The sequence below is a fragment of the Pistacia vera genome, unplaced genomic scaffold (assembly GCF_008641045.1).
Source record: "Pistacia vera cultivar Batoury unplaced genomic scaffold, PisVer_v2 Contig7, whole genome shotgun sequence".
NCBI lineage: Eukaryota > Viridiplantae > Streptophyta > Magnoliopsida > Sapindales > Anacardiaceae > Pistacia > Pistacia vera.
In genome coordinates this window covers 228,396-253,381 of record NW_022196556.1, presented here as the reverse complement: position 1 = coordinate 253,381, position 24,986 = coordinate 228,396, and the positions used below count along the sequence as shown (strand labels likewise).

The 24,986-nt window shown below is 32.0% G+C and overlaps 2 protein-coding genes across 2 annotated transcripts; one reads left to right on the top strand and one right to left on the bottom strand.

Annotated features, from left to right (window-relative positions):
- Positions 1-5,189: 5,189 nt before the first annotated feature.
- Positions 5,190-9,155, bottom strand: LOC116114025 (protein LIGHT-DEPENDENT SHORT HYPOCOTYLS 10). Its single transcript, XM_031400176.1, has 2 exons — positions 8,464-9,155; positions 5,190-5,227 (listed from the first exon to the last, which is right to left on the bottom strand). Exon 1 carries the CDS (start codon positions 9,015-9,017, stop codon positions 8,490-8,492), a length of 528 nt encoding a protein of 175 aa, XP_031256036.1. The 5' UTR covers positions 9,018-9,155; the 3' UTR covers positions 5,190-5,227; positions 8,464-8,489.
- Positions 9,156-24,030: 14,875 nt separating this feature from the next.
- On the top strand, positions 24,031-24,640 carry LOC116114055 (phosphoenolpyruvate carboxylase 2). Its single transcript, XM_031400211.1, has 3 exons — positions 24,031-24,146; positions 24,273-24,515; positions 24,623-24,640. The coding sequence occupies exons 2-3, from the start codon at positions 24,348-24,350 to the stop codon at positions 24,638-24,640; spliced, it is 186 nt and encodes a 61-aa protein (XP_031256071.1). The 5' UTR covers positions 24,031-24,146; positions 24,273-24,347.
- Positions 24,641-24,986: the final 346 nt, after the last annotated feature.

Sequence of the window (24,986 nt, the reverse complement as noted above, 5' to 3'; positions counted from 1 at the left end):
ACTCCACGTGTCCAATCCTTGCACTAAATCTCGTAAATCACTCTAGAAGGTGGGCAATGTAATATAAAGAGGGATTTGCACGGATAATCCCATAAACTCGCAGATTTAGTAATGATAACCTTAATCCATCCCACTATAAATAGAGAGCTCTTCTCTCATTGATGGGATTAGCTACTTTCTCTCTCAAAAATATATAGCATTCTCTCCTTTGTATAATCATTTTTAAGTCAGTCCGTTAACGCGACCTGACCTCTATCATTAATACAAGAATCAGTGGACGTAGGATTCGCTTTCTTAGCATCCAAACCACTTGAAACACTGTTTTCTATTGCATTTACTCTCATTTTTCACATTCACGTGTGTCTTCTGGGCCTGCTCAGCATTTCACACGTGCGTTTGGTTAGTGTCAAAATCACGCATCAACATAAATGAAGCCCAATTATCATTAGGTGGTTATTATTTGTTGAATATATTTTAAAAGTTTTTAATACATAGTTTAATTAATCAATTAAAATACCAGATTTATAGAATCTGTCTATAATTTGTGAAGGATAGAGGAGTCTCACTAATTGGGTTTAGTTTCCTTGTGTAGCTCCCTAGTCCAAAAAACTCATTTTGGGTTTGGAGGTCTCAGCCCATCAAACTTTTGGTGCTAAAAAGAGTGACCAGTTGACGTCAAGATACAAACAAACCCTCTGGGGATTATTCTTACATTAAATACAATGCATAGCCGTAAATCATAATTATACAGGCTCTTAAAATTGCAAGTATTGTCACTTTGATGTTATACGGCACGACATGAAGCCCTTAAATAAACGGAGCTGGGTATCCTGTGATCAGAAATGGAGTAATGGATCACTAATTACAAGTGTCTCCAGAAATTCATAATTACTTCTTCTCCCTAAGTTGTGCCCGACGTGTTTTAATTTTCACCAGCCAAACTTAAGTGTACAGAAATAGTGAATGCTAGAACATATTATGCAAAGTGTCTGAGCTAGATCGCAAAATGCTAATGAACCAGAATTAAGTCACAGAGGTATATAATGTGTTATAGTCCTGTGAATCCTTCATATAAAGCATTCGAATCTGAGTGCTTCAATGATATTTTGTGCTAACAGTTGGACGCATAGCCAGTGGAATGGATTAATTAATAGCTCTTTAATCATTTTTATGTTTATGCAACCGCATCTTTCATATGGCAATTGACCACACACAGAACAGTGCAATGTTTGCCTTGAAACTCTTGTGAACCAAATAAGAGAAATGCATCATTCAGTAAAGTATGAAAATATCAAGATTAATTCATATTATTGATTCAAATAAATTTTATATACGTGTAACATTACGAAAATATTTAACTATCTTTAAGTGACTATTGGATGTATTACTCAATAGGTCATAAGTTCGAGTCTCTACTCAGTTGTTAATAGAGGTAACCACTAAAACTATTCGTTTTAATTAGTATTTTAGATTCTTGTGTTTTAGAAATATATTTGGTGGTAGACATGGTATTGAAATGTCAATTTTTACATCTTTTCTTAAACATCATTGAGGACCGAATGAAATTTGAAAAGAAAACAAACATTTTACTATGATTAAGGCAAAATCATAATTAATTTATTATAAATTGGAAAAGAGGATAGATGGATGATGTTAACAAGATGTAGAACTTAGAATTAATATAATACTTAATTTAAATATGGTTTAAGAATATTCATAATATTTTTCTTTGTCAACATCATGGGCCAAACCTACCCCTAAAAAATGATTCGAGACAACCAAATCGATCCAGATTCTCTTTATCATGACCATGTATATATATAATTGGTTTACTATTAGAATCATACGAAGAAAATTGTGGAATTTCCTCTTGGTGTGAGCGCAGGTTCGCCCAAAAACACAATATTTTGCAGATATATTCGTAAGATCAGACATATAATGTAATTTGAAATGTTAGGAACAACAAATTAAGATGAAGATGATGGTTAAGAGCAAAGGATTTTAAGTTTTAAAACTTGTAAACTTGAGATAGATAAAGATGTATAGTTTACATATGTTACAAAATCTTGCCAGAAAGAATTAATTATAACATACGGATCAAACTATACAAATAGTATTTTGGATGCATGTTAAGTGAAGCTATAGCTAGCATTCATTAATGGCGATGTTAGGTCAAGGGTCTCGATTCCTCTTTTGCATAAGGTCCCTACAAGTAAAGCTTTAACCGATCATTAGACACTAAATTACTTGGGTGAGAACGAGAATAATCATGTGCAGACAAAAGGCAACTCAGTCTTGAGAAGACAGCAGAGAGATTCATTGAATGTAATGAGATAGCGTCATTGAGATGCTAACTTCTTTTTAAATCCTTTTTCCATAATTTGCTCTCCAATTTTTTGAATTGCTTTTCAAGCTTTAGATCTATATTCTCTTTGATAGCAACTTCTAATCTTTCTCTAGCTGGAATATTGAAAACTCTCCAAAACCAGATTTTAGCTAGGGCCTAGGGCATAGACTCATGAAGGAAGTACCTCCCCATCATACTAAAGTCCAAATTAAACAGAAAACTTTCCATTTCTATATGTTTAGATCGACTGTTCCTCTAAATGATTAGGAGACACACACCCTACGATACAGTAAATCTTTTAGGGCTTCCACTACAAAGAGAAACTTTTTTTATGCCCTAATTTGCCATAATGCATGCAATATACATTTTGGGCAATTCTTTGTTCCCCGACCGAGTAACATATCATGTCATACACCCAAAAATTATTTTTCTAGTCATGTCTCGAGGCATGGAGTGTATTTCAATTAATAATTATTTTTCAAAAAGAATCACAAATTTATGATAAATAGTGCAATAATAATGCACCTTTGGATCTGTTTAAAAACTGAGATTTTCGCCCATCACACGACAGCAAGAATCACCCAGGTTCTATTTTTCTTTTCTGTTCAATATTGATCGTTCCTTTCTTTTTTTATGATATTATTATTTGGATACTGTGACTTGCATTCCTATTTGTTTGAGATACTGTGATTCCCTTTTCTATTTGTTCTAAAATTTTACGTCTTTAGAAAAAATATTAAATAAAGAATACAGTAGTAAGTATGAATGAAATTATGAGGGTTTTATTATGAATTGAAGTATGTATCCTATTAGAAATAGAATGTCTCACATACTATCTATAAATATAAAGGTGAAAACCAATTGAAGGTTATGAGAGAATATGAGAACACAAAATATTTGATGTAATGGTTATTAAACACCACAGGTAGCGTGTTTTCGCTCTAGGTACAGGATTGAGCATGGTTAAAACACTGAGATTGTTTCCATTTTAGATACAAAGTTGAGCGTGTGATTGTTTCTAATCTAGGTACAGGGTTAATCGTGGTTGGAAACTAGCCGTTAATTGTTATAGTGTTGTATACTCTTGTATATTATGTTCATCATGAAATTATAGTGGATTTCTCTTATCCGTGAATATAGACAAGTTATACTGAATTATGTAAATATCGTGTTCCTTCAAGTTATATGATTTTATTCTTACATTATTAATCTCAAATATATGTTTTCCACTACCTGATTTCCTAACAATTATAAATATGGTGTGTAAATTGTAATAGTCATTTATTTATCTTTGTGCGATGAAAACGACTTTGATTTATGCGTTCCTCATCAAGAAAGAAAATTGTGATCAAGAGAAATTTTTTTCTTTCCTTTTTTGTTTTATCCTCCAATACTTAGGAGGCAGGGTTTTCTGTGGAGTGCTAGGGTTCAGAGAAAAGAATTCAGAACCGTGTGTTGATTTTCTTTCAGCGTATTCACTAAACTACACAGAACTACAGTCAGCCGGCCGACCCCATTACACTACCCAAAAGAACAAAAGAAAAAAAAAAGGTTTAAAGCATGGAAAAGAAGTTGATAAGAGAGCTGCTAGGCAGTACTAAATATGCATGAAAGTCTTAACCTTTTTCTGAATAGAAGAACACTCAACAATAAGAATCCCATCGTAGAAATGCAGGCTATAGAACACCAATCAAGGAGAGACAGAGAGCATGTTTACAAGTCGACCATACGTACGTAGGCGCGTTTGATTTTACAAATATAGTTGCACAAAAACCCCGAAATTTCGATGCCTTGTACAAGTATCCTCATTCAACAAAAAGTTTTAAGTGAGTATTTGTTTTCTAAATTTATAGTTTCTTGTCCAAATGGACTGTCTAGAGCCTCTAAACTTTTTTATAATTCCTTTGCACTTGGAGGTATAGTTATCATTTGCAAGAAACCGTTTCGTCTGTAGATGTAAACAAATAATAGGCACCAAAGATAATTTAATGGATATCAAGGCTAAGTATAGTTAGGGTTATAGAAAAATTCCCCCCTTGAGGTTTGCCAAAATGTAACATTCATACTCAACGAGAAATAGGGGAAATTGTCTTTAACCTCTATAATTCAAGAAAAGAATTTTCCTGCATAATAAACAAGAAATAATAAATAAATAAGTGGGGCCACATAATATAGTTCGTTTTCAAAAATTCTTCTGTTTTTACATAATAATTACATTTAGAAAAACATAATCTAAAGCCACAGAATCATTCCAAAAACTAGTATTAAACTAAATAACTCCTGACTGAAAGATTTTTTTATGTTTTCAAGAAACAAGGTCAGAAAACACATAAAAAGTTTTCGCTCTACTTCTCCAAAAGAGCAGTAAGAGACAAGTATTAAACTGAACACATTAATCTCAAATCTTAAGAAAATAAATTTAATTTTTCAAAATAATTTTGTAAACAAAACCATAAATATCACTTTGTGCTTACCGTTCTACACTTCATTGCATCAATTCTATAAGAAATTAAGAGAAGCTCAAGGAAATGCTAATGTTTTATCATGACCAAATGATGATGATAGCTGAAAAGCTAGAGAAGACAGAATGATCTTATTATATTACAAAAATAGTACGGATTTTACAAGTAGCAGATTTAAACATAACCAACACAATTACATATAAAGTTTTTGATCTATTAAGCGCTTACAATTTCCAAATGGCAGAAAATAACGGAAAATACTCTTAAGATCGCCATCCCAAGAGAGCCATGTAAATCAACTCCCTCGATTACAGCCATCCGCAAGTAGAAAAAGCTGAATTCAACGTAAACCTGCAACAGTGCGACTTCAATAGATTTTACCTTCTAATAATCCCTTTCATTCATGCGCCACATGATCCTGCGGAAAATCATATCATTATTTTCAGAATTCATGCAACCAAGCGAAGTTTATTCTTCAGATCTTGATTATTTCAAATAGATATTACGACTAAAGAAAAACCAAGTATGAAGTTAAACAAAATGAATTTGGTAGTGAGAACTTGTGTACTGTGTTATAGTTGAGATGCATATACAGCAAAAGCAACACAAAAAGGACTGTCTGGATGTAATAGGATTTGAATCCTCAAATTATCTGATTTTTGTTTAATACTTCACTTTATTTTTACTCTCTTATATTAGCAACTAGACCTATATATATATAATGAGGTATTCGGACACAATTATGGCATACCATGGTAATTGTATAATTGTGATAGATACTTTTTCTAAGACTTAGAACATAACACCCTGTGTATAACTAACTACAATAACTAAAGAGTTTGTCATCCGACCACAAAAGAAGAGGTAAGACCCATATTTTTATTATTGCTCAGATAAGAATCAGATTATGAATCTCCATCCATATTAATGATATGGACTATAAATTTCAATCTCCTGGTTCCTGTAAACCCATTAACGATTAAATGAACAAAGAGAGACATGAGAAATATACAGAGAACTCTTACCATATCCCGCTATTCTAAAGAAAGATAAGTCTTTTGAAGTGTATGTTATGATGTGCATGAGATATAAAGAATATGATCAACTCCTTAAACCCTAATATTTTTAGTAGCCAAATTTGATAATGGATGTGAAGTAATCGCTTGTCTAAAAGTTTAAGCAAATGTGTGTAGGAACCTAATATTGATATGCAAGATGCCTTACAAGTTCTTGCACATGTAATGCAGATTAGAAGACCACCAAGACAAGCAAACCTTTAATATAAAAGCTTTGTAAGTAGGTAAGATAAGATATTAATATTTAAGATATAACATCAAGATTAATTAGAAGATGCTATAACATATGGTTTAGTAAAACCTGAAGCCTGAAAAAATTAATGTTTGTAAACACTTTATAATCAATAAAGATTGACTCATAATCCAATTTTATAAACTTTCTTTTACAACTTCGACGTTGTAACTTGCAATTTGTCAACTTGCAATTAGACAGATGAGATTTATTGCGAGTTAATCAATTGTGAGTTACCACGTTAAAGTTGTGAGATTGAGCTGTAATTGTAGTTTTACTCTTTTATATTCTTTTGTGTGTTATCTTATAGCTAGCAGGGTGAGATTCAGTCACAGTCCACTATGAATAGTTGAAAACTATTTGCTATAGGAGATCAGTTTACAGCAAAGGGATGTATATAAATACGTCTAACAGCTGTTCCCTTATTCAACTAGGTTCTTGGTGGTGGACGCTCGACGCCAGTAATGATGAATTATAGCCAGAAAACAGATATTTTGGTGAGTGCATAGTGAGAAGTGAATATGCTTCTCCAAAAAAGAAAAAAGATAATAGGATAATTGAGTGTGTGTATATATATATATATATGTACAATTGGGATTGTAAAGGAAAAGCAAACTGTTTGGGTTGAGATTTTGAAGTGACACAACTACAGAAGCCTTTCCTGATCAATGTCAAGGATTGGGAAAGTAAATCTTTATTGTTGATTTCTCCATCAAATGTCTAGAAAATTGAAGCAATGTCATTTCAAGGCTGACAGGATGCTAACTACATTTTCCACGCTATATAAATAATGTTGGACTATAACCTACACTCAGAAAGTTCATCATAATATCTCTCAAAACAACATCATTCTAAGAAGTTGATTCTATAATCTTCAACTATCTAACTAATAATCAACCTATTGGAGTACTGATCAAATCCATTTCAGCTGGATATATGAAGAAGCAGGTGATGAAGAGCAACAAGTACATGTGAGAAGTGAGATGTTAGGGCTTTGAGCATGTAGAAACAGAAAAATGTCAAGAAAACAAGAATATGTATTCTTTTAAAGCCTAAAAAAGCTCAGACATTTGGTCATTTCAAGAAAAGTCATACATCAAAGCAAATCTATGATCCAATATCACAGCATTGTAATGGAATAAACTTACTGACCCACACAATCTGAATTTGACGACATGGAATCCAGTGAAGGTACAAAGGCTATGACAATGCAGACAGAAAATTTCAAAACTGCCCTTGCAAAGATCTTATGCACTAAGGAAAAGCAATCAGTGGGACATTAATTAATTGGAGATGTTGTTCACGTAAACCAAACAATCATATTTAATTAGCATTAAGTTTCTATCAAATAATTGAGATTCACAATTATATCTTTGTTTATGTTAGAAAAGCCATCTTAAAGTATGAAAGAACACTAAAATAACAATTAAGGAGATTTGTAAGAAACCTTAAACATTGCTATCAATAAGTTGTTTATTAAATATACATCTACATGAAAAGTTTATGATACCTCACTTGACCATTCATGGGGCACAAAATCTGCAGAATCTTAAAAGAGAAAATTAAATTAGGGAAAAGCTAACGTGCATTAGTAAATATTAAATTTTTGTACCAGTAGCACTGTATTATTTTGCATAATGCACGTTTGATTGTTGTGTGTGTGTGTGTGTGTGTGAGAGAGAGAGAGAGTGTGTGTGTGTGTGTACGGGAGTGTGCGTGTTAGTATTTGTGTGTATGTGTGAGACTTACACAGGAATTAAAGAGAGAGAGATCCCCAGAAAATACAACTATCTCCTGTGTTTTTTTAAGACTGAACACGTCGTTTACAATGTCAATAGACAATTAGCTCCTGTGCTTTTAGACTTGTACCACATTGTCAGAATCGCATTTAGTGACTTGAGAATACTAATGTTCAGGTAGAGTTACTGATGCATGGTTTCATTTTTGAAATTCAGTCTCTATCTTTTAAGTAACAGATGTAGAAAAATTAGGGTTGGGGAGTACTATGGCTCTCTGGTTACTTAAACTAAGTGTGTAGGAACTAGGAAAGAAGATAGACTCAAATTAAGTTAATTAAACCATTTAACTATCACATAATGCTAGTATCAAAATGATAATAGTTTACTCGATAATTATTATAATTTCGTTTTATGTTAGATTTTACGGATCAAATATACATCAAGGGGATCAGATAACAGTTATTAAATTTGGAGTAATATTCGTGATTTGATGACTGTGTGTTCGATAAGATTTCTAGATTTAGGGTGTGAAAAACGAAAAAAATTAAAAACAAAAACAAATCTACATATAAATGATAATAAAATTAGATAATGAAAATGAAATTACCATATTGGAGAGAAAAACCAAGGGAATCAAGAAAAGTGCATTCCGGAGCTGGATTCATCATTCCCCTTGCTTTGATTTGGCTTCTTCTTTTTCTTCTTATACGGGATCCCTCTTGCCTTAGCTTGACACTCCCTCACTTCCCTTAAATAAACACGAATAGCACCACTAGCAAAAGGATTGGTCTCTGGCGAGCCTCCATTTTCTTCATAGGCAGCTCGAAGCCTCCCGATGAGTGCATCAAGGCTTCCCCAAGCTTGTCTAAGCGGGCAAGTACAAGGAGCAGGCGGCTCAGGCTGTCCATAAAACATGCATCCTTGAAGATGAACCTTAGTCTTTCCAAACTGATCGAGATATCGAAGGAAATCTAAGACATGGTTGCAATTGCACTGTGAAAGAGGAACTGGAGGCCTTTGATTCTTCAAGTACTGGCCAAAAGTGTTCCAGTCCCTTCTTTTTTGAGACTCATAACGGCTAGGCGTTGGTGGTGACTGATGATCACTGGGACTACTCCTTGATGATCCTTCAGCCAACTCTTTTCCTCTTTCACTTGACATCGCTGTGATCGATGAAGATTGTAAATTTTGTTTTGCTAAATAAGGCAAGATATCAAGGGGTGAGAGGTGAAAGGAATAGGGGGAGAAGAGAGTGGAGGAAGATGAAGATCACATCGTGGGGGCTACTGACTAGACATCCCATGGGCCATACCAATTGCTTTCTGTATATTTTCTTTTCTCCCTCTTTCCATTTTTTTTTTCTCAAGGGCTGCTTATTCCCATTAGCTATACGTTTTTCCCTGTAACACTAACACACAATTATTGTATGTCTTTTGTCAACGTAACCCTTATCATTTAATTGACCCAAATTACCCTTGTACTATTTATTAATTATATATACCTAGATTCATGAAATTACTTATGTCTATTAAATTCTTTAATTTCTATATATGCCAACTGACATCATTTCATGTTATCTATTTATAATTTATGAATTAATTAATAATCCCATGAATAATTGTTTATATTAACTAGAGTGACATGAAGGTAAGTAACAAAAGAAGATCTAGTATGATGTTTTCAAGTTTAAGTCATCTTAATGGTAAAAGAGCAAGAGTAGGATCTATTATGGTCTCTAAGTTCGAGTCATCTCGAGAGTAAAATAGCAAAAGGATGGTCTAACATTATTTTTTGAGTTCGAGTCCTCAAGGTTATTAATAAGAGTAACCATTAGAACTCATACATGATCGATAATTCTTGGGTTTCGAAAGATTAACTGAGATACGCGTAAACTGACTTGGACGAACCCAATCATTAAAAAAAAAGAAAAAAATTCTGTTTATATTTTACTTGTCAAGAAGAAAGAGTTGATGTGAAACAGATCTAGTATTTAGATTTGCTATAGCAATACATTTTTACTAGTCATTTTCAAAGAGACCAAATGCTTACAAACAAACCATAGAATGCAAAGGATAATAAGATACGCGGGAACCCTGTTCTAGAACTCACACTTTTATGCTGGTTTTATGTCAGGATTTCGGAAGCAAATCCTATATTACGCCAAAAATAATGGCTTTTCTTTCTTGGATGCANCCTTGATGATCCTTCAGCCAACTCTTTTCCTCTTTCACTTGACATCGCTGTGATCGATGAAGATTGTAAATTTTGTTTTGCTAAATAAGGCAAGATATCAAGGGGTGAGAGGTGAAAGGAATAGGGGGAGAAGAGAGTGGAGGAAGATGAAGATCACATCGTGGGGGCTACTGACTAGACATCCCATGGGCCATACCAATTGCTTTCTGTATATTTTCTTTTCTCCCTCTTTCCATTTTTTTTTTTCTCAAGGGCTGCTTATTCCCATTAGCTATACGTTTTTCCCTGTAACACTAACACACAATTATTGTATGTCTTTTGTCAACGTAACCCTTATCATTTAATTGACCCAAATTACCCTTGTACTATTTATTAATTATATATACCTAGATTCATGAAATTACTTATGTCTATTAAATTCTTTAATTTCTATATATGCCAACTGACATCATTTCATGTTATCTATTTATAATTTATGAATTAATTAATAATCCCATGAATAATTGTTTATATTAACTAGAGTGACATGAAGGTAAGTAACAAAAGAAGATCTAGTATGATGTTTTCAAGTTTAAGTCATCTTAATGGTAAAAGAGCAAGAGTAGGATCTATTATGGTCTCTAAGTTCGAGTCATCTCGAGAGTAAAATAGCAAAAGGATGGTCTAACATTATTTTTTGAGTTCGAGTCCTCAAGGTTATTAATAAGAGTAACCATTAGAACTCATACATGATCGATAATTCTTGGGTTTCGAAAGATTAACTGAGATACGCGTAAACTGACTTGGACGAACCCAATCATTAAAAAAAAAGAAAAAAATTCTGTTTATATTTTACTTGTCAAGAAGAAAGAGTTGATGTGAAACAGATCTAGTATTTAGATTTGCTATAGCAATACATTTTTACTAGTCATTTTCAAAGAGACCAAATGCTTACAAACAAACCATAGAATACAAAGGATACTAAAATACGCGGGAACCCTGTTCTAGAACTCACACTTTTATGCTGGTTTTATGTCAGGATTTCGGAAGCAAATCCTATATTACGCCAAAAATAATGGCTTTTCTTGCTAGGATGCATATATACAATACAAATGCATGCATAAATTTCTTCTAAATTTTTAATTTTCTTTTTGTAATGATAAATTTCTTTGGGTGCATGCATATGCATATGCAATATCATGCATAAGGTCAGCTTATATATAATATGATGTTTTACTTATTGATTTAATTAGGGAAATTAAAGCTCACCTATCACTAAAATTGAATTAATTAGGTTGGCATGTGATAAAAATTTGTCATTAAACCTAATGCGGTTTGATGTTGCCGATAACAATTAAATTCTTGCTTGCCATGATTTAAGAGTGAGGAAACCTGAGGCACACGTCAATTAATCTGATGGAGATGACAGCTGACCAATCTCATTGGGCCCCACTATAAGATACCCCTACTCTAACTCTGATCATATTGAAATTTTAGTGGTTCTTAATTTATTATATTTTCCAACAGTCTAGAATCATTCTACAAGTATACGTATGTTTCAAAAAGCTTTTCCTCTCTGTAAATTAATAAATAATTATATTTTCCATTTAAAGTTCTTCTTATGATATTATACGTACTAAATTAAATACTATGTATCTGTTCATCATACTGCCGCATCTCCAGAGAATACTAATTAATCGATGTAGAAACTTTCACAAATTTGACGAATTTCTATGTATTTTTCTCTTGTCTTGATTAATCATTCTTTTCCGTATTTATAATCATCACCCTCTTGCTATAGTTTAACTTCTAACAATTAGGGTTAAAGATGACGTGAACATGAAGCTTGTCGGATAGTTCGGCCAATTTAATTATGCCTGTAAAAGCAGATTTGTTTTTTTGTGAGCAGTTTAAACTGCACCACCCCGGGTAAGTTTTGTCACATCTAAGCAGTACATATATAGACATTCTACCAGATCATTGTCCACTTCTTACCCCGTAGCTTAGTTTTAAATACCGCGGTATTGAAATGTTAACTTGCAGGAAAAAAGAAATTGACCCTTCCACATTAGAGTTTCTGTCAATAACTACTACTTGAACTTCCTTTGAAATCTTACGCTCCGGAGAATTGATTCAAAGAGTTTAGTTTTTGTCTAATTGGTTCTAAGAAATTAAACCCGTATCCAATTTTATTGAAGTCATAGTTGTTGAAACTAAAACCAAATGCGTAATAAGTAAAGTATAAAATAAAAACAGAACATGATAATTTATCTTGACTCGTTCTAATTAAGGAATTACGTCTAATATTTAAACAGAAAATTTTATTGAGTATCAAAACTCTACAACAATTATAACGACAGCTCACTCTTACTTTCTATTCTCACCTTAGGTTTTTTACTATTATAGAAAATACAAAATAGAAACGAGAGTCTCAAATGAGTCCGTCAAGACTAAGAGAAATATATATCATATCGAACAATAATAGTGACTTGTTATGAAAAAAGTGATGAAGCAATATTTGAAATAACATATAGAGCATATCATACATTCTATTCAATTGTACCTGGAGTTTGTTACAACAAAAGCAAATCATTATCTTTAGAATTGGTTTCATGAACTAGGCTTCTGAAGTAGGATGATGACTTTCAACCAAAGTCCAATTAAGGTTATAGCCTATTTTCAGTAAGATGACAGCAGCATTTCTCTTACAATGGTGATGATATTAGATTAAATAAAAATATATATAGAGAGAAAATGAGAAAATCTATATATTGACAGGTCACCCTGGGGATAGTAATCGCTAACCTAAATTTTAACCTTTTTTGTTTCACTAACTCTTGATGATGTGCTATATATATGTATTCTACTGCCGCACTGTTGTTTCTGTTAAGTGTCAATTTTTACCCTTTCTTAGCGCATTTCAACACAGCTTTTGGGAGAGGCAATATATTAACATGTTGATATATATATTCGATGTGTTCCATCATATTCCCTTGAATAGAGGATGTCTGCTTCCTGCATGCTAGCTGTGGGCAACCCTTTTATTTCTCCAGTAATTATAAGACATTTAATTGTGTTGGTGGTAGAAATTAAATATGAAGCAGCAGATGATGATATAATTAATTAAAATTTTAATTTTCTTAAAGTCATTTACGCCCAAAGTTTCTTCTTTTGGCCACTTGTTGGATATGGTGAAATTTGACCCGGCCCCTACAATTAAGTTCAACAATCTAAAGAGATCTATTTTCCCTGTCATTGCTACAGTCCATTCATCCCAAAAGCATTTTTCTTCCAAAGAATTTTCCCCGCCTGAGTTTGAATTTCACAGTAATTTCTAGAGCAAATTAAGGCGGGATATTTAGTGTATATAGGAGGAATATTATTTAGTGTTTGTTTCAGCCGGTCAGCGTTTGTTTTCCTATCTTATTCTTATTCCAAATTAAAATATATATTTGTTTTCTTATTCTCAAAATCATATATTAAATTATTCAACTATTTTTAATTTACAAATCCTACCTCGTAATAGCCACCAAACTCTACCTAACAATAATATTTAAAAAATACTTCAAATAACTAAACAAACGTTTGTTTCACTATCCTATTCTTATTCCAAATCACAATACATATTTATTTCCCTATTCTCAAAATCTTATTCTAAATTTTTCAACTATTTTTAATTTGCAAATCATACCTCGTAATAACCATCAAATTCTACATAACAATAATATTTCAAAAATATTACTCCAAATAACTAAGCAAACGCACCATTTGGTTGGTAAGAAGATTAGTAAAAGTGCAAGAAAGTTCAAAGAAAATAGAATATTTTTAGAAAAGTATATTCTTCATTTATCGTTTCTCTTTAGAGTAAACGACTTGTTCCCACCTAAAGTTTGCCTTAATGACACTTTCCTACCCAAAGTTTATATTCCGTTAATATCCAAAATACACTTCACTTTTTAGTCGGTATTCGACAAGTTACCAAGAGTTAGGTGTTTTATATAGTGAATGCTGATGGATCGAATGGTGGTGACTAATTGAATATTTATCGTCAGAATCAGTTAAGAACAAGAAACTCTAGTTTTGCGGTGGCCAGAAATCGACAAGAAATCAGGTGCCAGAGGAGACCAGAGGTTCAAATAGTGGTGACAAAGAGATTTTTTGCCGTTGAAATTGGTCGAAATCGGCTTTTGAGAGAAATGAAATATTAACTTTGGGTGGAAAAATGGTATTTTGAAACTTTTTGGATGGGAAAGTTAATTAAGGCAAACCTTAGGTGGGAAAAAGTTGTTTACTCTTCTCTTTACTGTATCCTTGTTTATTTTGGTACATAACACGTAATTAGTTGACCGAGACTCTATTTCATATTCTCCTAGCTGATGTTCGTGTTCCTACAAAAATGAATAAAGCTTTTTTAGACTTAACAAAACTTGAAGAGGATTATATGTATTGCTTTTCAATGTTTTTGATGTGGTGTGACCTTTCTAGGTTATTCATTTGCCCCTTTTTTTCTGATGTATATACACATCTTACTTTTAGTGTCGACGCTTGTTTCTTTTTTGACTTTTGGACAACTTTTGAAACCTCTTAAAAGATACCTTCCTTGTAGAACTAGATTGAATTGAACCATGTTCCATAATTTTTAAAAACCAAAATATATTGTCAAATTAATAAATATACATCAATATTCGACAAGACCTTTTGTTTTTACAAAGGAACTAGATCAGGTAATTGATTAATTATGTGATCATCATCACTTCCTATTTCTTCTAGGTTTAATAATCTCAAGGAACATTTCAACTTCTAATTGAATCATGATTTTATTTATATTTTTAACTGAATTAAAACCAAATTAGTTTTGGAAATAAATCTTAGTCGTGTAAAATTAATGTCTGCATATGTATAACAAAAGATACTTAGGCCTTTGGTATTAGAAGAAAATCTTGATTTTTTTTAATTAATTAATATGAAACTTAATTATCATGCATGCGTAAAAACACTGTAAGAACACGTTCATAGAATTAAAGACATGCCGATAAGTCAACAATCACATCAAAAATGTGCATGATAAAATCAAAATTAAAACCAAAAATTAAAAAATTGACAAGACAATTTTTTTTTTTTTTTCTTTTCAAATTAGAGAGCCGTAGAAATCTCCATCTTGTATGTCACTTCACAAGTTAGCTGGAATTAGGTAACCATATCGTCACTATCGTTGATTGGATCTCGATTTTTCTTATGTAGTACAGCCACTTGAACTTATTATATTATAAGATCAGCCACATTAGATAACTAATTTCTCGAGGCTTCCTAATATGTACGGACTTTACTATTAGTCATAACTAATCAACTGCATCATCTCATCTAACTAATTATAAACAAGCGTGCTTAATTAATGAACACCCGTCATTTTGGAGCAGTATTTTGAGACTTTTGCTCTAAAAATAAATAAATTAAATGATAGTAATAGTATTTATCGAAATCTCTCGAACAGTATTGCTCCATTGTAATTAGTTTGTAAATGTTGGAAATTCAAGTCCCCTTAGCAACAAGCTTAATTCTCTTTATATAGTGCTCTGCATGTGTTCTCTACATCATCTAAAAAGAGAATTAAGAAAAGATGTGAATGATTATAGAGTTGTTTGTTGTTAGGTGACACAAGCATGCAAAATTATAATCATAACTTTCTTGAAATCCCCAGCTCATTCAATAATTAAGGTTCTAGTAATTGCAAAGGTTTTGGAACCACCAAGGCCGAGCTAATGGTGTAAACAAGCCGAGCCGAGCCGATTCGAGTATCTGACTATTTGAGTTCGGCTTAACTGTTATAATGTTGAGCTCAAGCTTTTCCTCGCGCTCGGCTCAACTTACATCCTTACATTAACCTAGAGTCAATGAGAATTGTAAAGAAGTAGAGGTAAGAATTAATTTCCTCATAGCATAAAAATTAACCACATCATTATTTATTCTACAGTGACACATAATTGAACCCTGGAGTCTACACTTCGAGGGATTTCCTATGCCAAAATTCATAATAATCCCGTATGAAGTATTCTGTCGTTAAGTCATGAGAAAGAGGAAAAATGTCATTAATTAGCCATGTGAGATGTGTTTAGAATTCCACAATTCCTAAAATTAAGAAATTAATTATTACTGTAAAGTAAATGAATTATGCTGGTTTCAGCGAAAAGTTTAATCAAAGAGATCAAGAAAAATCCCAGCTCACTGAATTTATTAGCTACACATTATTATAAATTTTTCTTGTTCACATGCATATTACTATATGTGATTGAGATATTAAAAATAAATATTAGGCAATTAATCAATTGATGTTGTGTGTATATATATAGCAATTTGATTCCTGGAAAGTGACATAACTTGTATCTTTCAGCTAGTGCTTTAATTGGTTCTTTTCTTTAAATTACTAATTAAAAAAAAAAAAATGAAGATAATATTTGCAATATTTCTTTGCCATAGTACTTCCAGCTGTAATTATCTCACAATAAGTGAAGATCATATGTACATCACCATACTTTCTTTCAGAATTTCCCCCCCTTATATGCTAGAAAGATATACCATTGAATTGAGTGACTGTGTATAAAGAGAGTAAATTTCTTCTTCAGTAACAATAAAAGAAACTAAACACTGTTAAGTCTGTGGAAATGACGAGACGACAACCATTTAGAGGTGGCAAGGGTGAGGAGTTATTAAGAGTTATGGAAGCAGAGAAATGGTAGTGATGATGCAGAGCCAGTTTGGGGTCTGTTTAGTGTTGATTGTCTTCATCCCTACCGACTAACGAAGAGACAACACGAGATGTCGTTTTCAAAAGTTAAGTGCTATCTTTTGTTTTCACAAAATAGAGTTGTTGTTGGGTGTCCTTAAGAATATTTTCTCTTGGCACTAAGCAGGTAAGTTGGTATAAGACACATACCCCACAAATATTTTTTGCCCTTTTTGTTGACAGTGAACCCTCCCCACACTAACCCTTTTTCTTTACATGATTGGACAAGAATTGATATTATGATGCCATTTTCACTGTTTCTTCCTTTGTAATTTTTGTTTGTTGCTCTTCCCAGATTCCCTTATATATTCTTACTTCCCCTCTCTTTCGCTGGAATTACTTTTCATTCAATCACTTTTGTTTCCCACTGCTTCCCCTCCAAACTTATATGTTGCTTCACTTTTTTTTTTTTTTTTTTTTTAAAGAAACAAATAAAGCTAATCTATGTTCTTTTTCAATTTTAATCTAAAGTATTTAATTACTTAGGTAAAATTAAAACAAAAGAAATATATAAAAGTAGTAAAATTTGGGATTTTACTCAATACTGTACTTTAACCTAAACGAAATAAACAAACCCCTTGACTCTATTTTACATTTCATTTTGTCGTTTAACTTTATTTTAATTATTCCTTTTCTGTCAAATTTAATGTCGTGTACTCTGTTTCAAAGATAAAAACATGAATTTAATGTCGTGTACTCTGTTTCAAAGATAAAAACATGAATTTAATGTCGTGTACTCAGTAGCTGAGAAGGATTCTCAAGATGCAGAACTGATGGCTTAACTATTTTAATTAAAGTTCTCTTTCATAACGCAGAGATTTGTGATACATATAAACGTATTATATATGAATTCTTTTTCTAAATATTTGATTCATTATTATAGCTGTATGTTATTGGTTCGTCGGTATCTGGTCTGATATGTAGATGTAAAGTTTTTTGATGTTTGATTTAACTTTACAATATACATGTGGCTGTGATGTGTTATTTGTAATTTAATTGTGAAATCTACACTATTTTAATAAATTTAGGCGCACCATAGTTATACAAATGTACGTGTAAGGATTATGTTGTATGGCTAGAAAGTTTGGTGAAGAGTTTTTTAATAGCTTATTTCTAATAAATGCTTATGCTGATAAAAGGGTTAGAAATTCAAGTATCAGTCAGTATCATTTACTTGTATCTTTAATATCTACAATTAAATCTTTTATTTCATGTAATATGATCATGGATATGAAAATATCATATTAATATTATTTATCACATTACCTTACTTCATATTAGTATATATAATTAAGATACAAAGTTATATATATATGGATCACTTGAGCAAAGGAAGGTGGATCAAACTGTTGTTGGATGTTAAAAAGAAGAATAATATTGAAAACGACAAGAAGGATTTGTCTTTAGATAAGTGTTGATTGAAGAAGAATATATATCTCTCAGTCTTCCTCGATCTTATATAAAGGCCTTGACGATACCATTAATTCTTGACCAGTTGACCCCATAATTATAAACTGATGATTTGGATTTGTTTCTTTCAAGAGATCCTGTTAATTAGTAAGGAGCTGGTACAAAGCTGTAGCCAAGCATTCATTTCTTTATAATTTGTGAAGTGGTGTGCGCCTTTTAAGTAACTTGTTGGGATGATATAATATATGTTTTTAATTTATGCGCACGGTGAAGGCCCAATATTAGAGGAGACAGCGAGACCACAAGGAATCAAATCTAATAGTCTTTAATTTAACAAATACTTTTAATAAAGCACCTTTCATTCGAAGAAAACATTCTTAAATGTATTCTAAATTTCCTACTAAAAGAATTGGACGAAGATGAGATTGATGACTACACCCAGACAGGATGAGCATCAGCTTTGCACTTTTAGGGTGTTTGGTAATTCGATCCAATTTATTCATTCCTGTTCCATTCCAAAACCTTTTTTTTTTTTTTTTTTCCTGAAATTTAACCGTCTGAATCGAGATTAAATCGTGTTTCAAGATATGAATCTTTTGAATGGAGTTTTCATGGATTACAACTTTAGCTTCATTGATCTAAATTCAGAGTAGAGTGGGCCAAGCCTTGTAAGGAAAATGAGGATTTGGGCAAGGAAGAGGTTCTGTGAGTCCGCCTTGTTAAAGCCCAAAACAGATTGGTTGGTGCACCAAGGCTAGTTTTTCAAAGTTCAACAGAGTCGAACCAAATTCATATTGTGTAGACATGCTTTTGTAATTCTGTCGACTATACGATACTCTTGAGTCTATGCTGATAAATGTCGCAATGGTAGAATAACAAGAGAAGTTGTATATTGATACTCCTGAGGTTTTTTATGAGACACATCACATAACGATAACATAGCACCACAGACCAAACCCAGTATGCCTCCTTGTAGAATCAAAATGCAAACAAAATCTTTGTCCTTTCAAAATTTATAAGGCCAATGACTTTTTTACTAAGTAATTTATCTTCATAAATACAAAACAAAGAAAAACTCTTTTATTTGTTGAAAGATATTATGAAGATTTCCGGGATTCTGGAGAACTAGTGGATGCAAGCAGCTAAGGGGCAATGCAAACATGCGATTGTGAGGTGCATAATTGACACAGTGAGCTGGAGAGCCTTCAACCAGAATGTAATAGGAATACGACTTTGCCGAAATTCATTTTTCAATTCTTTAAAAAGGCCCCCAAATTAGTTTGGGCTATATCGGGCCTCCAAATCATTTAAAATATATTTTCTACATTTTCAACTTTTTTAAATCCCTTCTCCTTATTATTTTAAGAGCAAAAGCCATCAGAATAAATTAGTCAAGCTAATTACTGTATTTTAGAGACAACCCTCCCCTTCTTCTATCTCAAATTATTTATATTTAAAAAAAAAGGACCAATATTTTATTTGGCACTGCCTTGTTGGAAGCAATGAAAGGCCAGTGTATTTGAAACAGATGTTACATGAAAAAAGAAGATGAACATTACCACATATATAGTGGCCGAAATATTTTTGGTCCTTCTTAGCTACCCAAATTGGATTTAAGTATCAGAAACGTCCATGCATAACCAAAATCAACAGTGGTGGCCCTCGACTGCACAAATGCAATGTGTACATGTGTATGGCTCAAAGTTTGGCATGCTCGGGAATGTTTCTTTTTAACTTTTTTTTCTTTGTTTTTTATTTTTCTCTCATTGGGAGTATCAGACCAACTTGCACATATCTCAATTAAACTCTTAAGACTCTAAAACTGTCAACCAATAGTCATCCTTATTAGTAGCTAAGAGAATTCGAACTCAAAAACTCATTAAACATTCTTTTACTCTTTTACCATCAAGACACTTAATAGTAGTTGAAATGTTTCATCTCATTTTATAGTGTTTTTACTAAAAACATTTAAAACAATGTTAATATTTTAAAAACATATGAATTAAAACTCAAAGGACAACACACTTAAGAGCATTATTTATCTTAAATTTTGAATAATAAAATAAAATATGTTGGAATAGAAAGTGATTTTTCTTAGCTTATCTTTCTAAACCAAATTTGAAACATGAAGCATCCCTCTTTTTTCTGTTGCAAGCAAATTAACAAGAAGAATCGAATTCCTCATCTTAAACTTTGATGTACCGCTGATAAGAATCCCAGGTCCCCTGGAAATTTGAAGTAATACTTATAATAAAAGAATCTACTTTAATGGGGGGAAAAAAGAAAACAAAGAGGAGATGCTTCCTTCATAGGCATATTCCAAGTCAATTTTCTACTCTCTGGAGTCTAGACTAGTGAAGAAGTGTAGCTAAAGATGGAAAAATAACCCGTCCGACCCAACCCAGGGTGGGTTAAGCCAAATTGCGAGCCGGGCCTAACCCAACCTGCCCTGGTTAGGCTCGCCTCTTTGGTCAGAAGGGTTGGCCCAACCTGGCCCGTCAACCCTAACCCGGTGGGTTTTTGTGTGGGCTAGGCCGGAATGGTCGAATTTTTTTTTATTAACAAAAAAAAAAATTAATTCAATTTTAATACAATTAAATTGTAATATAAGAAAAATTAGATTTATTCATTTATCAAAAAATAAAATAAGAAAAAAGAAATTACAATAATTATTGGCTTGTTAAAAACCTTACCAAGAAAAACCTAATTGGGACAAAAACTTGGTAGGAAAAATGAATGCAATAATTGATAGTTAATTTACAAATTATAAAGTTACAATTTACAAAACAACTAATTTGAAGGTTGATTAGGACCTCCCTCATCTGTAGCATCTAAATTACAAAATTGAAATGATTATATTAAAGTATAGCCGACAATCTCGTATTGATCTTGATGGCGCGATCGTTCCCAATCTCAAAGACATGCGAGAACTTCAATCAATTTTGGAGAAAATTTAGTGCTCCTATCATTTAAAATTCTTCCACTTGCACTAAATGTTTGTTCGGATGAGACGGTTGAGACAGATACAGAGAAAACATCTAGAGCAAGTTTTGATAATATCGGGAAAATACATTTTCCAGTTTTCTAATATTCTATGACATCAAAGTTGACTATTTGTTATGGATCTACTGGTAGCACCTCGGGGGTTTCCAAATATTGGTGAAGCTTATTACTCTGTAGCTGCATAGAGGACAATATATTTGTTGTTGTTTCTTCTGAAGAGAAGGCTATACTTCGGGTTCAGGTTCTCTTTGGCCTATTAAGTGCACTCTAGGAGTCGAAATCTTCATTTGTGTCTTCTGATGCTACTTCTTGGGGTATTTCGCCTCTTCACTGGTTCTCATACCTGTTTTCATATTGCAAATATATCTCTGCAAGACACTGTCTTATCTCTCATACTTGATTGACATATGCTTCGTCTCGTAAATTTTCACTTAACGTGTCTAAACCATTTTCTAAACCCACTAATTTAATTTTAGGATCAAATATGGTAGCTAAACAAAAAAGAAAATGAATGGGTTTCCAATATTTTTTAAATTTTAATTCCATTGACTCTATCGATCCCGCTAAAATTTCATTGTTTATGTCTTTTTTTTTTTTTTAAATAAATCTAAAATTTTTATAATTGTATGTGTTATCAATGGACTAGTAGGATAATATACAAAAAAAAAAAGTTTTAAAAATCTAAAATTTTTATAATTGTATGTATTATCAATGGACTAGTAGGATAATATACAAAAAAAAAAAGTTTTAAAGTGGATTGATAAATTTTTTTAAGAAAATAATGAAATTTTTGAGCTATATGCCAATTACTGTCTATCAAATAATGAGGACCCCTATCATTTGCTACAAAATACTAATTAAATTTTTATAAGATAAACATGAATCAAGTATTAAATAGGTATCATTCTATCTAACATGTATGTTTAATGGAAAAGTTCTAAGAGACATATTTGATTTTATACAAGTATCTTAAAATTCAACATTTCTTCTATTATTACTAGTAATCCAAATTAACGAATCCCTAATTCTATCAATATTATTTCTAATTTTTTTATATGACTTTTCACAATTAAATTAATAATGTGACATGCACAACGTTGGTGAAAAAACTTCAAATTGTCATAAAAAAGAAAATTACTTCTAAAAACTTCTATAGCTCTACTATTAGCACTTACATTATCTAAAGTTAAACTTATCACTTTGTGAACAATATCATAATCTTCTAAAACTTCAACAATTTTATTATAAATTTGTTGACCACTATGATCCACATCCATTAATCTAAATCCCAATAAAGATTTATTTAATTTACATTCGTTATCAAAATAATGACTAGTCATACAAATATAATCTTGTTTAGCTATACCACTCCAAATTTGTCCTCCATGCAGCTACAAAGGAATGAACTTCACCAATATTTACGAACCCCTGACGTGCTACCAGCAGATCCACAACAAAGAGCCAACTTTGATGTCTTAGAATATTGGAAAACCAGAAAATATATATATTTTTTGATATTATCAAGACTTGCCCTGGATGTTTTCTCTGTTTCCGTCTCAACTGTCTCATCCGAACAAACGTTTAATGCAAGTGAAAGAATTTTAAATGATAGGAGGACTAAACTTTCACCAAAATTGATTGAAGTCCTCACATGTCTTTAAGATTGGAAACAATCGCGCTATCAAGATCAATACGAGATTGTCAACGATATTTTAATAGAATTATTTTAATTTTGTAATTTAGATGATATAGATGAGGGAGATCCTAGTCAACCTTCAAATTAGTTGTTTTGTAAATTATAACTTTATAATTTGTAAATTAATTGTCAATTATTACACTCTTTTTTTCTTACCAAGTTTTTGTCGCAATTGGGTTTTTCTTAGTAAGGTTTTTAACGAGGCAATAATTGTTGTAATTTCTTATTTTATTTTTTGATAAATGAATAAATATAATTTTTCTTATATTACAATTTAATTGTATTAAAAATTGAATTAATATTTGAAATATTAACAAAAACAATTGAATTGAATTGAATTATTGATATTTGAAAAGCTAACTCAAAAAAATTACATAAAGAAAAAAATAAAAAAAACTCCGAGCCAGTTCGGCTTGCATAAAAACCTGTCGGATTAGGATTGGCAGACCGAATTGGGCTAACCCTTATGGCCAAAGAGATGGGTCTAACCAAGGTGGGCCGGGCCTAACCCGACCCACAGTTTGACTTAACCCGCCAAGGTCAGACCAGGTCATTTTTCTACCTTTATATTTGTCAACTAAAAGCATGCTCCTTGGTAGTTACATACAATGATGTATACATCTAGAAAAAGAAAAGATTATTTATTTCTATTCAATGAGATCACATCATATCAGAATCAGATTCCATATAATTTATTTTGCTTAAAACAAATCATGAAATACCAAACCTGTCTAAAGTATTAGCATGATTTAGGTAGTTTTAAAAGGTTAAATAATCTAATATATAAAAAAAACAGAGGGTCTATTATAAAAGATAGATAATTTTTAATATATTATTCAAGAGATTATGAGATTGAATGTCTTTCTTTTTTTTAGATGTTAATAAAAATAATGATGATAGTATTACTTGACTGATAATTTTAGAGCCTCAAAGTGTAATGAGACTCTTTTCCTATTTATACTTCTCGGATGTTGAGAATTAATTACGGTTTACCAAACCTAACTGCCCAATAAGTCGGTTAAAAAAAAAAAAAAAAAAGTGAGGAAAGATTGTACCGTATCGCTGTCCATAAATATAAAGTACTGGAAAGGAAAGTGTTGTTGAGTTTTGGTCTTTCACTTGACATCAGAACTCTCTCTCTACAATCTTCTACTGGCTGTCACTTTCTCGTGTGGAGCTCATAAGCTATCCATTTTCTTCCCATTTTTATTCACCTGGAAAATCACGAGTTACACTTCACTCTTCACTCTTTTTCCTTTAAACAATAATTTTTTACTTTCTTTTTTCTTTTCTTTCTCAGCATCATAATTCGCTTCACATTGTTACTTCGTGATTTAAGCTTTTTGTTGTTCAGTTGCTTGATAAATTATAACACGGAGTACCGACTACTAAAAGGTTAAAAACAGAGCAAAAAATTGAAGGTTGAGAAATGGCTGCTAGAAATCTGGAGAAGATGGCGTCAATTGATGCTCAATTGAGGTTGCTGGCACCGTCGAAGGTCTCTGAAGATGACAAATTGGTGGAGTATGATGCTCTATTGTTGGATCGCTTTCTTGATATTCTTCAGGATTTACACGGGGAAGATATCAGAGAAACGGTAACCTTTTCTTTGCGGACGTATATGTCATCCGTTAAAATTGATTTCTTATCATGTTATTAGACTTTTATTTTGGTTCTGTTTTGTCTTTTGTGTGCTATATTTAGTTAATTGTGCAAACTTGAAGCTATAGTTGCAACTTGCAAGTTTAGCTTTCGTGATTATGCTCATGGATCGATAGCTTGTTAGAACAGTGAATTTATGAGATAATCAAATCTCTCGAACAATATTGCTCCATTGTAATTAGTTTGTAAATGTTGAAATTCAAGTCCCCTTAGCAACAAGCTTAATTCTCTTATATAGTGCTCTGCAGTGTTCTCTACATCATCTAAAAAGAATTAAGAAAAGATGTGAATGATTATAGAGTTGTTTGTTGTTAGGTGACACAAGCATGCAAAATATAATCATAACTTCTTTGAAATCCCCAGCTCTCCATAATTAATTTCTAGTAATTGCAAAGGTTTGGAACCA

Excerpts from the sequence above, each read along its gene's own strand:
- LOC116114025 (XM_031400176.1), bottom strand. The coding sequence starts at position 9,017 with ATGTCAAGTGAAAGAGGAAAAGAGTTGGCTGAAGGATCATCAAGGAGT.
- LOC116114055 (XM_031400211.1), top strand. The coding sequence starts at position 24,348 with ATGGCTGCTAGAAATCTGGAGAAGATGGCGTCAATTGATGCTCAATTG.